This window comes from Rousettus aegyptiacus, unplaced genomic scaffold, assembly GCF_014176215.1.
Source record: "Rousettus aegyptiacus isolate mRouAeg1 unplaced genomic scaffold, mRouAeg1.p scaffold_m13_p_7, whole genome shotgun sequence".
NCBI classification, from domain to species: domain Eukaryota; kingdom Metazoa; phylum Chordata; class Mammalia; order Chiroptera; family Pteropodidae; genus Rousettus; species Rousettus aegyptiacus.
Window position 1 is genome coordinate 71813604 of NW_023416310.1, and position 15110 is coordinate 71828713.

Consider the following 15110-nt stretch of genomic DNA (forward strand, 5'->3'; position numbering starts at 1 on the left):
TTTTCTAAATCGAGTCCACTTTATTTGAAACTTTGCACATGCCACAAATTTACATGGAAATACCCATCGAAATGTAGTGTGAACACAAAATTCAGGAGCGGGCATCACCAGACGGACGGACGAGGTCTGTCGTCAAAAGGCGGGTGACGCGCATCCGGTCACTTAGCACCTGGTCACACACATACCATGAGAGCCCCAGCCGACTCACTCCCAGCCCCTTAAAAACATGCTGAGCCCAATGCTTCCCGTCGGTCACACGCAGAGGAGCACGGGTCAGAGGGACGCCGGGGCCAGGGCTGGGACCGCGCCTGCCCCACGCCCCACGCGCACACGGCCGCCCGCTCGCCGGCCCCAGTGAGCACGGGAGGGAGGGGGCCTCGGTCCGCGTCCAGGGAGGCTCTGCAGGAGCTCCCTGCGGGGCCCCAGCGACGGACCTGGGGGCTTCCGAGCCTGACGAGACTCCAGGAGAACCTGAAGGAGCCACAGCCCCATGGGCAGCTCACGGGACACGCGGCCTCAGCATCCGCGCAGCCGGGACAACACGGGGGTCAAGGAGCGAGGAACCCGTGTGAGGCGGCGCCTGCGGGGAGGGTGCTAACCGGAGAGGGAGGGGCTCGGCTCTGAGCAGAGTGGTGTCAGCGGAAGCCGGAGACGGGCTGAAGCGGCCGCCAGAGAAAGCGACAGCGGCCCAGGCGGCCCGGGCGCTGTGGACGACGACGACCACGAGGCCAGAGGCACAGGGCTGAGAACCGCGGGCAGGGGCGGGAGGAACATCCCCCCGGCCAGCGTCCGGCGTCCGCAGCCACGGACCGGCAGTGCCCACCCCACCCCACGCTGCTGCTGAGACAGGGGCCTGCAGGCCGCCCAGAGCGCGGGCCTGGCTGGGGACAGGAGGGCCGGGCGGAGCAGGCGGCAGAGGCGCGCTAAGGTGCCCCCGAGGGCCTGGGCCCCCGCGTCGTCGGCTGCATGGGCCCTGCGATGCCGCCTTTCACTCCTCAGCCACTGCCACCTGGGCCCCCCTGCCGCCACGCCTCCCGTCCTCGGTCGTCCCCACACATCCCACCCCCGGCCCCGGCCCCCCCACTGGCCTGGCTCCTCACCACACAAGTCCAACTGTCTAACAAACGGTCTCCCAGACCTTTTTTTCAAAGGCTTTTGAGCCAGATTCAAATTCTGCATACCTCACCATCAATAAAGTTCACCAAACACCTGCTCAGTGCGGTAAATAAAAGGGGTCACTGACCCACTATTGCAGGGGATGTTTTTGTAGTTTCAATAAAGTTGTGAATTCTCAAAAAAACAGTGGCTCCCTTGTCAGGGTCAGCACAGCAGCGGCTCCTGCCTCGGACCCGCTCGTCCGGGCCCTGGTTCCGCAGCTGGACACAGCGACAAGCTGCCTGTGGTCACTGGGCCGGCCTGGCAGGGGCGCGGGGGTGCCCTGACCTTGGGAAGCCCCGCACGCCAGTGGCTCTGGAACGACGTTAGAAAGTGGAGCCACCGAGACAGTCAGGTGACGCTGGTCGCCTGTGTGGGACCCACAGCTGTGTCTCTCCAATTCCCGTGGTGTCTGCTCACCACGCCCGGCAGACACCTGACATTTCTAATCAGAACCGTGCGCCCCGACGCAAAGGGACCAACGGCCCTCACAAGGGGCCCCTGAGCCCCTCCCGCACGATCCTGCGCCTTTCCTGACAAAGGGGGGGACTCGATGAGGCCACAGCACCACGGGCGCCCACGCCCCTGCCCCCAGGAGGAGGCCAGGTCTCCGCGCCCTGGGTTCTATGGCCAAAAGCACTGGAACTCGCCAAGCGCCACCCTTCCTCCTCGTCCACTGATTTTTTCCTTACAAGGTCTCAGCAATTTTCAAATCCTAACGGAGCAAATGACGAGGGCGGGAGGAAGCGGGAGGCTGCTCAGAGGACCGAGGGCGGGTCCGTCGCGGGCCCCTCCTGCGAGGCGGGGGTGGCACCTCCTTGGCGCGGACGTGGGAAGGAAGTTGGCAGGACCAGGGCCGAGCGCCCTGAGCTTAGAGCCTCCTGCGGCCCTGCTCCCCGACCCCGGCCTCTGCCGGGCTTCTGTGTCCTGCAGCTCTGGGTCCCCATGCAGGGGGCGTCACCCTCGACACCCGCCCTGCGGAGCTGCCGGAGGCATCTGTGCCAGGGACTGTCCTGGCCTACAGTCCAGGGCCGAGCGGAGAGCACCTTCCCGCCAGGCACACCCAGGGACCTGGCAAAGGGACCCCGGGACCCGTGTCTCCTTGGGTCCTTGAAAGGGCAGCTGACAGGCAGGAATAAAATGCCTCCGTCGTATGAAGGGGTGAAGTGCTCTCAAGGCAGCTTCCTGGGGCTGGGAACAGAAACACTTCCATGGGAAGAGGAGCGAAGCCACCGAGAGCAGGGCGGGAGCCTGCGGCCTCTGCTTCCCTCAGGCCCAGGCGGCCGCCCTGGGACACCCGCAGACCGGGGCCGGGCCAGGCCTGGCGGGCAGCGGCAGAGCCCGAGGCCAAAAGGCCCCAGGCGGCAGGGGCGACCCTGGGAGGGCAGGGGTGTCTCTGAACAAAAATGCCCTGATCCCCTCTTCCTCACTCCCTCCTCCCAGGGTCTCACACGTACGCCCCGCACACCTGTGTGCACCCACACATACATGTGATTGCACACTCCACAAACACGCACACAGCGGACTGCACGTGCACGTGCGTGCAGACACACAGCACACGCCATGCTCATGCATGCGCACACACGTGTACACGCGCAGGCACCAGTGCTGACCAGGCCCCGCTGAGCAGGCAGCATATGGTCCGACGCTTAACAGCCCAGCGTTGCCAACTGGGAACCATTAGGGTGGGTTCTCTTCCCAGCGTAAAATGCTGCAGAATATAAATTGCAATTAACACCGGTGCCAAAATAGCACTTAGTGAGAGTAAGCGCATTATTAACATCTGGTGGATCCCGTCCCGGGCGCAGAAGCAGCGGAAATTCTTGCTCTGAGTGAAAGCATGGTTGTAGGGAACACTGGGAAGGCAGGGTCCTCTGTTTGGGGGCTGCTTTCCGACGGCTCCCGTGGGTCGGCGTGAAGGAGGCTGCTTGGTGAACCTGCTCGCTCAGGACAACGGGCCGCCCGGGCGAGGGCAGGAAACACAGCTGCGGCCTCTGGACACGCGTCCGGTGCCCGGGTGGCTCTGGAAAAAAGAGGGGCACCCGGGGTCGCCGGGGGCGTCCCGGAGTCGGCCAGGTCCCGGCCGCCGCCCAGGCTGGACCCCCTTGCTCGGGCTGAGACCCGCCACACCCTCACTTTGAGGACAAGCAGCGGCCAGTCCCCACAGCACCCTTCCTGATCAGCCTCGCCTCGGGCTCTCTAGTCACCATATAAAAGAAATGCCCAGAAACTGGAAGGGGGGTGTGTCCCTACCACCTCTCAGACCCTCGTCTACAGTCATGGGGCCCGAATGCGGACCTTGGCTCTGCCTCTCGGGGGCCCAGGGCAGTCTGTCCTGAGGCCTCTGGGGTCAGGAAGAGCGAGACCCAGCTTGTGGCTCTCAGCCGGGTCAGGCCCATGGAGGTGCAGGTGCGGGTCTCGGGGGGGCCTGCAAGGGGGCGGAGAGCCACCAGCGTCAACGTGGGAGGAGGGGAGGGCAGCACTGGGAGTCCTCGTCTCCTGCAGCCGCCATTGGGCCTCCCGGCCCTTTGGCCCAGTGGGGTGGGGGTGGCCAAACTGCTGGCCCCTCGAGAAGCCAGGGAAGGGCCGGGGAGTGAAAGCCCAGAGACCAGGTCCCCAGCCCTTCCCGGGCAGGTGAACTGCAGGATACATTACATGGAATGGAGGTGACTATCACTATGGAAACAGAGGAGGAAGATGGCCGGGCTGGGCCATCTGACAGTAGCCAGAACAGGCAGTGACAGTGTGAGCAAGGCCCAGTGGGCTCTGCATCACCAGCCTGGTGGGCGGGGGGGCGGCGGGGTACACAACAGGCTCAGTGTGAAGGCCCTGGGGAGGCATCCTGGCTGGAAGCCACCCGGTGAGGCCCGGCATCCCGGGGCGTCCAGGACCACCACCGGGAGCCGGCCCTCAGGGTGCGGTGGTTGAGGAGGCAGAGGCGGCGGCCGGGCAGCGGGAGGCCAGGCGCCACGCTGCGCTGCACGCGCGTGAAGGGCCAAGCGCACCTCGCTGCTCGGCTCCGACGTCCTCGCGCGTCCTCCCCACGAGGCCACGCCGTCCGCGTCTCCCCAGGGTCCCTGCCTGGCACTGGCCCCGAACCTGACACCAGAGACAGAAGTGGGAGAAACGCCCCACTGGGAAGGAGAGCCCTGAACCCGCCGGCACGAGGCGGCGAGCTCCTCCCGCGTCACACGCGCCGCGGGCGCGAGGGAAGGGCGCCGAGGCACGCGGTCACCGGCCTCGCCGTCGGCGGTCCGTGTGGACGTGCCACCACGTGCACGGTCACCGCCCGCACCGGGCCCCAGGTGCCCCTGCACAGGGCCCGGTGGCAGGCGACCGGGCACAGACGAGCAGAGGGACCCTCCACGGGGCTGGAGGGCGGGGCGGCACTAGGGCCACGCGGTGCTCCGGGGACCCAGCCAGGGCCCCAGGGAGCCGGCACGCCGCGACCCGCGTCTCCGCTGAGGAATGCCCGCGGCCAGGCTGAGAGTCACTGACAGCCACGCGTCCCGCCCGCCCCCCATCCCACCTCACCCCAAGCTTCTCTGAGCGACAGGTCTGCGCTGGACCAAGTGAGAGGGAGCACGGGAAGCCCCGGGCGCCGGGGGTGCGCAGGGTGGCGGGGGAGGGCTCCCTTCCTCGTGACCCCGCCGGGGTCCCGGTGCCCGGCAGCTCCCCGGCGTCTGCAGACAGGCGAGGGGCGGCAGTGGCCACTGAGGCGCGGGCCACGCGCCCGGCCAGGCGAGCTGCTTCCCGGCCACGGAGGCGGCGGGCGGGGAGGCTCGGCGGTGGAAGCAGCTTGGCCTGGCGCTGGCCGCCCCCGTCACCACCACAGGTTGGGCGGCTCCTCGGCCACTCTGCTTTTAAATAAGGTGATCTCGTCCAGGTGCACCATGGGGACGTCCCGGATGACGTCGGTCAGGCCCTCGTGGAGCAGGGGGAAGATGACAACGTTGAGCGCGGGCCGCTCGGCCTGGAAACTGAACCAGAGGCGCAGCCGTCAGCAGGCGGGAGGCGCCCCCCCCCCCCGGCTGTGGGCCCCGGCGTCTCCCCGACTCCCAGGCTGATGCAGAAACCGCCCCGAGGGCTGGCCGGGGTGCTGCAGACGGAGGGAGCCCTGCTCCTGTGGGGGCGCGGAGGAGGACCCGCTGGGTGCCGGGCAGAGGGTGGAGGCCGCGGGCGGCCAGCCGGCTCTGCGGCAGGAAAGCAGCCTGTGGGAACAGCCCCCGTGTGGCTGTGGGGGGCTGCGGGGGACACCCAGGGACCTGCAGAACCCAGGATGGTGCCCACAGAGGGTGGAGAGAAGGGACAGGGCCGAACCCACAGGCCACAGGCCACTCTGGAGGGCTGCGAACGCCCGGTCAGGCGAGGCAGCAACTCCGCCAGGCCAGAAAAGCCAGGCGGCCACCGGGAGCCGGGAGCCACCGTCTGAACACGTGACAAATGGCCATCACGCTACCTTCCCGCCCCCACACCCACGGGCCCCCCATGCATGGACGAGAAGGGCACCGTGCCACCTCACGTCACCCTCCCGAGACCCCATGCAGCCGGCCAACACAGCGACAACCCTTCCCCCACCCCTCCCCCGAGGAAGTGGGGCTTGGCACGGTGACACCCTGGCCAGAGTAGGCCCCTTGGCCAGTCAGCAACAGAGTGGAGCCCCTCCCTCCCCGGTCGGATGGAACGGCCCATCCTGTACGGAGGCCAGGACACACAGCTGAGGGCCGCGGTCCCCACAGAGCAGGACAGGGGACGGCCAGAACCCACAGCGACTCTGGTCACGAGAGAGAGGTCCATCCCACAGGTCTCCGCGGGGAAGAGGCCTCGAGGTGACAGACAGCAGGGAACCCGGGCTTGCCAAGTCCTCCCAGGGCGCTGCTCAGAGGAGGGAGGGACGGGGCCCCACCCCCGCCCTCGGCACTGCGCGACACCTGCGAAGTCCACGCCAGAACAGCGCTCATAAAACCCGATGCTTTGGCAATAAAGAGGCTGAGCAAACACGCCTCCCAGTGCTGCGAGCGGTGTGTTCTGGCCGCCTGAGCCTCGCGGGCAAGCCCTCACCTGCTCGCCAGCCGGGCCAGACTACTGGAAACAAAACACCCTCAGAGGCGAGGCGGGACGTGGCGCAAAGGCCTTCCCCTCCCCCGTTCCCTACCCACCGCTCAACGAGCCGCTGTCACTTTGCTGAAGGGGATGGATTTCTCCTAACGCCAGGAACGCGGCGCCTGGCAGCCCTGGGCGGCTCTGGGCGGCTGCAGCTGGCCAGGTGGCCAGGTGGCCGGGAACAGCACCTGTGAAACCGCACAGAAAGGCCCCGGGCATGGGTGGAGCTGCCACCTCCGAATGAAGCCACTTCCTTAAGGCTTTTCCCTCAGTTCACACCTGGATTAACCCGGCCGGGACAGAGCTCTGGCCAGGCACACTGTCCTCTCTCTTTGTAAAGCCCCTCCCTGGTCCTCGAGGAGCCCGCAAGGAGCCCGCACTCTCTCAGCGGGACCCTCCCTGTTCCCACAGATGCAGGCCTCGCCTACAGTGACTGCAGTGGCGCCTGGAGGAAGTGGGGGATTTGGGGGCTTCTCCATGACTTGCTGCACGGCACCGTGCCCTCCTGTACGACTCAAACGGAGCTCGAGGTTTAAGTGGACGGACGTGATGGAGCGGCACAGAACCTCCAGCCGCCGCCCCCAGAAGCCCGGCGAGGCTGCTGACTGCGGGCAGGACAGGTCGCCCCTTGGGACTTCTTCCCTGGCCCGGCTAATGGCATCAGTAACAGCCTCTGGCCTGGAGTCACCCAGGACAAAGGCCGAGCCTGCGAGGTGACAGGTTTGCCCCGAGGTGCTGGCACACAGCGCCCCACAGAGGCTGCCTGGGACACTCCCCAGGCCCGGCTCTGCCCTGGGCAGCAGTGCTGGCTCGGGACACACCTCAGGCCTCCCCAGCACTGTGCTCAGCGAGACCATCACCTAGGGGCCAAAGAAGCCAGGCGAACGGAGACCAAGGGTGCAGCCTGCGCGCACGGCCTGCGCGCGGGTCCTGAAACCTGGCACCGCCAGCTCCGCCACCTGGTCCCAGGGGAGGCAGCGAGGGGTGACTGCCGAGGGGCCAGAGGAGACGGGCGAGGAGCAGGTCACCCAGGGCTCACCGTGATCTGGGCAGAAGGGCTGGCCCCTCGAGGAGGGTCTGAGGGCTTTCACAGGAGCTCTGGAAAAGACAGTTTAAGAAAAGTCAAGCTCGGCCATTTGCCGAGGCCGGCAGGGATGAAGGGCGCTGAGGACAGCCCCACGCTGCCCGAGGCCCCCAGACGCACCCCAGGGCATTAAAGACTCATCTACCCAAACTGCCTCTCTGAGGCAGGAAAGATATTTTACCTAAGGAACACCTGCGGGGTTTCTCAGCCTGAGAAACTGGAAACAAAATCCAAGGTGACAGCCTCTTCCCCCAAAATAAAGGTTTTAAAGAAAAGCCAAAGTAACGAGACATTTCACAAAAGCCACTCATGCCGTAACAGCCACGTCGAAGAGGCACCAGGGAGACGGTGGCCGAGAATCCCAGGGCCAGGCGGGAGCTGGCACAGAACAGCCATCGAAGGTCCAGGTTCTCCAAGGTCGCTTTGGGGGACGGGGGGACCCCAGCCAACCCGGAGCCAGTCCGGACCCCCGCCTGCGCAGACAGCCTGCCCCTCACGGCCGAAGGGCAGCGCGGCATTTTCTGTCCTCACACAGGGGACAGGGGACGGGGGCAGGAAGGGCCTGGGGCTTGAAATGCTCTGTATCGGCTGTTGTCATCCCACTGCAAAGTCCCCCGGTCCCACTCGGAGGGGCAAGATTGTAAATCCAAGGGCCCCGGACCACAGGGGCCGGTCACGCGTGAGAGAGGCCGGGGACCAGAGAAGCCTGGCGACGAGCGTGCCTTCCGAGGAAGCGGGAAAGCCGGGGAGTCGGTTTGGGGCGTCCTTGGGGCTTCCTTGCCATGCCGCTCCCACAGACCGGGCCAGGGCCCCTCCCCGGGGACAGTACGGCTTTCGCGCGTGCGTCCAGAATCCCTTCGTGCGTGTGCAAGGGAGCACTGCATTGCACACCTTGCATTTTCCACACGCGATCGACACGGCCCTGGGTGACACCAAGAGCGCCCTTGCGCCACCCCCCGACCGGATGCGTCGTAACCTCTCTCCCAGCCCCACTGACGGACACCTGGGGTGTCCCCCCCCCCACAAAGCGACAGCGCTGCCGTGACGTCTGCAGACCCGGATGCTGGAGGCGGCGGACGTGCGGGTCAAGGGTGTAGACTCTGACCCGCTGCTGGCTCAGCCTCCGCAGAGGTGGCCCGCCCGCCATGGGCGACGGGGCCTGTCCCCTCCTGCCACTAACACGGGGTGCCCCTGGCTGGACGGGGTGCTGCCGCTCACTTCACACTGCAGAGCACCGTGCCCAGTGATGTCACGAGCGGAGCGCACCCGCGTGACCGGTACCTGCCCCGAGACAGACTCCATCTGTGCCCGGGAGCTCCCCGGGCGGCCTGCACTGACTGTGCTCCGAGCACAGCCACCACCTCGACTTCTGCCCGCGTGGCCGCGTGCCTGCCTCTGAACCTCCCGGGGACACCACCGTTCTTGGTGTGCCGGTCATGCCTTACAGGTGAGGCTGTTTTCTCCTGGGCCCGAGCCACCCGCAGCCCCCGTCGGCAGCCTCGGCCCCCGCCTGTCGCGAACGGTGCTGCTGGTCTCATGTTCACGGAGGTGCCAGCTGCGGGTGGGGCCTGCGATGGGACGTGCAGATTATTTTTTCCTTGTTTATCAGTTTTCATAAATGACTTAAAACATGTAGATGTTCAATTTCACTCACAAAAAATGTAAATTAGAAGTAGTAACTGTGCATCAACAGGTGAATGAACAGAACTGCATGGATGTGCAAGGAAATGCCACTGAGCCCTAGAAAGGAAGGCCATCTGCGTGTGCTGCCGCGTGGACGGACCTCGAGGACACTCTGCTCAGTGAAGCGAGCCAGTCGCAAAGGACAAGTGCTGTGCGACTCCACTTCCGTGGGGTCCCGAGAGGACTGGGAGTCGGGGGCAGAGAGGAGGGGGGGTATTACTTAACACACGTGGAGTTTCTCTTTGGGACGCTGAGATTTTGCGTGTGGACGGTGGTGATGGGTACGTGACACTTAACGCCACTAAACTACACTGACAAGATAGTTAAAACGAGAACTATTATGTTATAGCATTTTTACCACAATAAAAATTTTAAAAAGAGCAGAACCTGCCTGCAGAGAAATCAGGGGAAGATGGGGTTCCGACGTTCCCAAGAAAGGGGGCCGCGCCACCCCAACCCGGGCCCGCAGGGTGACAAACCAACAGCGGCCAGCAAGCAGGCGGGACGAGGCCCCCAGGGGGCGCTGTCAGGCTCGGAGCCAGCTCGGCCTCCCCTGGACAGCCCCGCAGGCAGAGCAGGGTCAGGGCACAGGCCTTTCTGTCCCCACCCTGCTTCCCAGAAGCCAGCGCCTCTGCCCCGGGGACAGCGCTGTGGGTCACGGCCAGAGGCAGCGGAGGGTCATGATGGCCACAGCAGCACCCGATGCTGGTCACTCACTCGCAGGACGGCGCCTCACGAAGCTGGGGTGCCTCGCCTGCAAAGCGGGGAGAAGGCGCTGCCGCCACGCGACTGCTGGGGGACCCTGGGCACCAGGGCAGGCGCAGAGAGTCGGCGGCGATGCCACCGCCAGGAGGTTAGGGCAGAGCCGGGAGGCGGGGACGACAGCTGCTGCTTTATGACAGGACACTCGGCTCAGACAGGGAGGCGACTTGCTCGGAGCCACAGAGCCAGTAAGTGAGGAGCCAGAAGGCGGGCCCGGGCCGCGCGGTCTGAGGGTGCCACGCGGGGCACAGCTAGCTGTCGTCACTTCACGTGCGAAACCAGAAGGGAAGCGGAGAGCTGACCCTGCCATCACCCACCCAGATGCCTCCGGGCCCTGCGGGGCCCCTTCGGGGGTGGGAGTCAGAGGAGATCGGGGGAGCTGTGGCATGCCCTCGGAAGGGTGCCCGCCACGTGCAACGTCTGGGGGGAAGGGGCAGCAGAGGGGTGGCTCGGTGCACGGCCCGGAGAGGAAGAATCACGACGGAGGCACGCGGCACCTCGGGGGGGAGGGCTGTGCATCAGCACCCTGTCGGGGACAGGGGGCTCAGGGTTCCCAGGAGACAGGAAGTGAAATCGAGGCTGGCTCCAGTCACAGGGCAGGGTGGCCCTGAGGCCGGGAGCGAGGCGGGGGCAAACACCCCAACCCCGTGAACGTGGGGTGGAGGGCCCCCAACGCCCACAAGGAGTCACTGCTCTCTGTGGCACTGTCCCAAACTCTAAACCCAGAGCCGGCACCAGGGCCACCAGAAGGGCCCGAAGTGGGAGAAGCAGCAGAAAAAGCCATTCCAGACCTGGCGGAGGTGAGCCGCCGCCAGGGGAGTCAGAGGGCGGTCCAGGGGGTTGGGCTCCAAACGTGAAAGAGCAAAGCCAAGACGCAGAAGGTAAGAGAGAACGACCGCTGGCCAGGAAGCCGCGCCCGGCGCCCGGCGCTCGCGCTCACGTCCCCCCGCCACGAGCTCCCGGCCCGTCCCAACGCGCCTCCCAGCTGAGGACGCGGCCGCCTGCGGCCAGGGCCAGAGCCACAGGTCCCAGGGCCACGTGCGCGAAGGGCACGGCAATGAGGAGCAACTGTCAACGACCACCAGCAGGCCGGACGCGAGAAGAAGTGACACTTTTGCCAGTGACGGTGCTGCAGACAGGACACCTGCCCTGCGGGCTGCGTCAGATGAACAGGAGACCCTCGACGGCAGGCGGGTGAGTGGGCAGGTGAGCGGCAGACCCGTCCGGAGCCAGGTGCTGCCTCCCGCTCAGGAACTCCCTGAGCTCGAGGCAGGGAAAGGGTGAGAGGAAAGAAAGGCGTCAGGAGTGACGGCAGAGCCGGCCTGCCGGCCTCTTCCTTCGCGGCTGGCAGGCCTGGGGCAGGCAAACCAGGTGCTCTGCTTCCCGTGAGCCACGGCGCCACCTGCTGGGGACCTTGCGAAAAGCAGCTGGGACCCCTTGGCAAGGCAGCAAGGGCCTCTGGGGAGCCGCGGGCCCTGCAGAGGCCCAGTGGAGCCGAGCTGCACTGGGCTGCCCCCGGCCAGGGAAGCCCTCCGCAGGCCGCGCTGGACGGTCAGACCCGTGGTGGGGGCGACACCGCAGCGGAGGCCACCAGGAAGATGCCCGTGCAGATGTGCGCCACGCGGCCCTCCCACCGTCTCTGGGGCTGCGTCTTGGCTCTGCCGCCGCCGCACGGCTGGAGGAGGACCCGATGCGCGCAGCGATCCTGCAGCCGTGAGCCCTGGCAGGGCGTGGGGGCCGCTGTGGAGGGCATTCTGCGATCCCTCAAACATGCCCTGCGATGCCGCTTCACAGAGTCAGCCTGCCCGTCCGCGGGGCGCCACGCACAAGGACATCCCCTGGGACGGGGCAACGCTGAGGCAACCAGGACACCCGTGGGCGCACGGACGCACAGAACGTGACACTCCGCTGGCAGAGGCAGCGCTCACCCCGCGGGACGGGAAGGCGCTGGCTCCACGTGGGCGGCAGACAGATGTCAAAACGTCAGGCGGGAAATCCGGGCGGCACCCCCATGTGGCCACACGTGTGGTCATTGCACACGCAGAGACAGAGCGCTGTGCGTCTCGTGGACACTGGAAGGCACTGCGAAGGTCCGAAAAGCAAACTCGCACTGGCAGGTTCAGGGAGTCAAGGGGGCTTCGTTTCAATCAATATGCGACGATCCTTTATTTCTACTATTCTGGCTTCTCAAACAAATGGCAAAAGGAATGCAGAAAAAGCCAGACACCGAAGGACAAACACCATGTTCCCCTTACGTGGGCTGCCTAGTGGAGTCGAACTCGCAGGAACAGAAAGCAGAGGGGCGTGCCAGGGGCTGGGGAGGGGTGGGGTGGTTGTTTGATGGGGGCAGAGTCTCAGTTTGGGAAGATGGAAAGTTCCAGAGGTGGAGGTGGGGACGGCGGCACAACAGTGTGGACACACCTAATGCCACTGTACACTGGAACGCAGTTCAAATAGGAAGTTTTGGTATTTGTCTCCTGTCGCACTGAAACAAAGAACGCAGAGTTGTGAAAGGACGGGCGAGAGCTGTGTGGACTGATGGGGGCCGAGACAGGTCAGGCGACCTCGCGGAGCGCGTCTAAGAAGGGGGTGGGAGCAAATACTCCCGCGCATGCGCCCCCGCGCAGAGGGCGCGCAGGAAGCGCCCTGGGAACGGCGAGGCTGGTGAGGCTGGTCACCCTGGGTGGAGAGGGGACGGGAGAGGGGAGGTGAGGGGCGGACTTCTTAAGCACCCCCTTTTCGCAGAGCTGAGAACCACAGGAAAGCTTTGCACACCAGAAAAAAAAAGAAATAAACCAAACGGGACATGGGGTAAACGCAAAACAGCGCTGCGCAGTAATAAGCCACCCCGGCTGCGTTACAGATGCGTCACGGGGCTGCAGGGAGGCGGCGGCGAGCGGGGAGAGTGGGCGCTACCTGGACCCCGCGAGGCTACGACACAGCGTGCGCACAACGCTACGGCCACGTAGCGCACCCGCCTCTCACGGGGCGGCGGCGCAGCGATTCTGGTCCGCCTCCGGCGTGCGCGCGGACCGACAAGTCAGCAGACACGCTGTGGGCAACCGGAGCTGGTCTGTCTGCTGTCGGAGGGAGAAGCTACCCGTCCGGAAGGGGCGGGCTGCAGGAACCCTGCCACGCCGGCCTGGGATCTGAGCTGTACCAACTCGTCTGCAATGTAAATACAAACGGACAGTACGGAAATAAACACAGGGGTGTGTGCGTGCGTGTGCGTGTGAACACACGGGGATCGATTTCCTACCCTGCCCTAGGGCGACGGCACCCCGGGAGCGACGAGCACGCTGCCGCCCTGACCGCGGTCTCTACACACCGCTCTCCCACGGGGGGAGCCGGGCTCCTGGGAGAGCGGTCGGCCCGGGGCTGGGGCACGGGGAACACGGGGGAGACGGCGCGTTCACGGCACAGGGCTCGGTCTGAAAGGCGGCCCCACGGCCACAGCTGCACCAGTCTGGGCAAGAGCACGCAGGGTGGGCGCGGGGGCCTGAAACCCACGTGAAACGCACTGAGCCACGTAAACACCCGTGAGCCCGACTCGAAGCCTGCCTGAACGGGGGTGGTGGGCCTTGCCCAGAGTCCCCGGTAACCAGCGCAGGAGGAACACCGGAAACGAAGCGATCACAAACACCGAAGTGGCAACTTACGAGACCCACGGCGGGCGCTCAGGTGAGCGGGCGCCGTCCGACGGGACAGGGGCCGCCAAGTCCCACCCGCACGGCGTCCGTTCAGCAGGAGGGAGCAACAGTGACTTTACAGCGGAGGACCCTGGCGGACACCACCCAGCCAGGCGGCCGAGGTCAGCCTTGCCGTCAAAGGACAGGAGGGCACCGCGTGCCCCTGACGTGCTGCCCTGAGAGGACACAGCGGCACCTCTGCCTTCCCGGACCAAACCATCAGACAAACCCGAACGGATGCGCATTCTACCAGACAGCAGCCCGCGCTCTCCAAAAGCATCAAGGTCGTGAAAGACCAAGCGAGGCTGAGGACAGCCAGGGACCGAAGGCCAAGGAGACACGACAGGTGGGCCCGACGCGGGCTCTGCAGCGAACCCTGGAGCAGAGGGGCCAGCGGGAAGCCGGCGGAACCCCGAGGTCCGCGTGGGCCAGCGGCCCTGCCCTGTGCGCCCCTGGCTTCGATGCCCGTGCTATGGGAACACGGGGGGTGACGGTGCTGGGGCTTCGCCTCCGTAGAACTGACCCGTGTGGCAGGGAGAGGCCCGGAGAGACAGGGAGACGGGGTCCTGGACGGCTGCGACCGGACACCGGCCCTCCGTTCCCACCCCACCTCTGCCCAGCGGATCGGCGACTTCGGGCGCTCGGCGGAGCCTGAGGGAGGGACGGGGCTGCTGAGGGGGCGCGGCCCGCCCCTGCCCACTCACCTTCGGAGGAGGGACTGCTGCAGGCTCTTGCAGGTGGCGAGGGACTCCCCGGTGAACATGTGGCACACGACGACGCGCAGGCAGCGGGCCATGAAGGCCAGCACGGCCTCGGGCTGGAGGGTGCCGCTGCGGGACACGAGGCACAGGCGCTGCAGCGCGGAGCACTGGCTCAGCGCCTGGAAGAACTGGGCGTTGGCGCTGAAGTAGGGCTGCTCCAGCCTGCGGGGGAGAGAGGCGCGTGAGTCCCGCTGGGGGGGAGACCAGGCGCAGGACCGCGCCGGCCAGGCTGCCGCCCAGTCGTGGGGACACTGCCACATGCTGGGGTGACGTCGTCCTCTTCCCTCGACGCTCTGAGTTTCCCCGAATGTGGCCAAACAAATCCAACTAGCCGCCCTACCCCCCAGACCCACTCCCTGTAAAAACACCACAGCGGACCTGGGACCGGGGTCTCTGCGGGCCACGGCCCTTCCCACGGAGCACACCCCGCCCCCCAGGCAGGCCGGACCAGGTGACAGGAACTCCATCTGCACGTGAGACCCGCAGGGACCCCGCGAGACCAGGGTGGTGACGTCCCGCAAGGCCTCTGAGAGGCCCCTGGGTGCTCATCATAAAAGGAGAAAAGCTTCCACGATGAGCAAGAAATGCCCACTCACACCCCCAAGAGGCCTGCACTGGGAGGTGTCCCCATCCAGGCTCCCCAGGTCCCCAGGTAGACAGGGAGCCCAGGCTCTGAAGGTAGGGAGCCTGCTGACCCAACCAGGAAGCAGGTAATGGAGTCGACAGGCGCCCCCAAGTCCTGAACCCCAACAAGAGCCACATGGGCCTCGTGCTCCGGTCTCCATCGCCATGACTCGAGGTGCTAACGAGTCGCAGGACAAGAGAAGGGTTTTAAAAGTGGCTCCACAAGGAACATGCGAATGCTGGTCACCC

At 66.0% G+C, this 15110-nt stretch overlaps 2 protein-coding genes across 6 annotated transcripts in view; both read right to left on the minus strand.

Moving 5' to 3' along the window:
- On the minus strand, positions 1–3287 carry LOC118605091 (the record flags this gene model as incomplete). Its single annotated transcript, XM_036224237.1, is given in 3 exon segments — positions 1–2771; positions 2774–2848; positions 2850–3287. Coding segments are annotated over 3 exon segments (957 nt in total), but the record flags the coding sequence as incomplete, so codon positions are not given.
- Positions 3180–15110, minus strand: part of FBXL18 (F-box and leucine rich repeat protein 18) — a 27901-nt gene continuing 15970 nt past the window's right edge. The window contains exons 4-7 of one of the 5 annotated variants that reach the window (XM_036224233.1): positions 14181–14399; positions 7298–7356; positions 6315–6446; positions 3182–5135 (exon numbers count right to left, since the gene is read on the minus strand). In XM_036224233.1, the coding sequence (XP_036080126.1) occupies positions 5074–5135; positions 6315–6446; positions 7298–7356; positions 14181–14399 (472 nt within the window). In that variant the 3' untranslated portion in view covers positions 3182–5073. Of the gene's footprint in view, positions 5136–6314; positions 6447–7297; positions 7357–14180; positions 14400–15110 lie in introns of all 5 variants that reach the window. The other 4 variants (XM_036224234.1, XM_036224235.1, XM_036224236.1 and 1 more) reach the window with 4 other exon arrangements.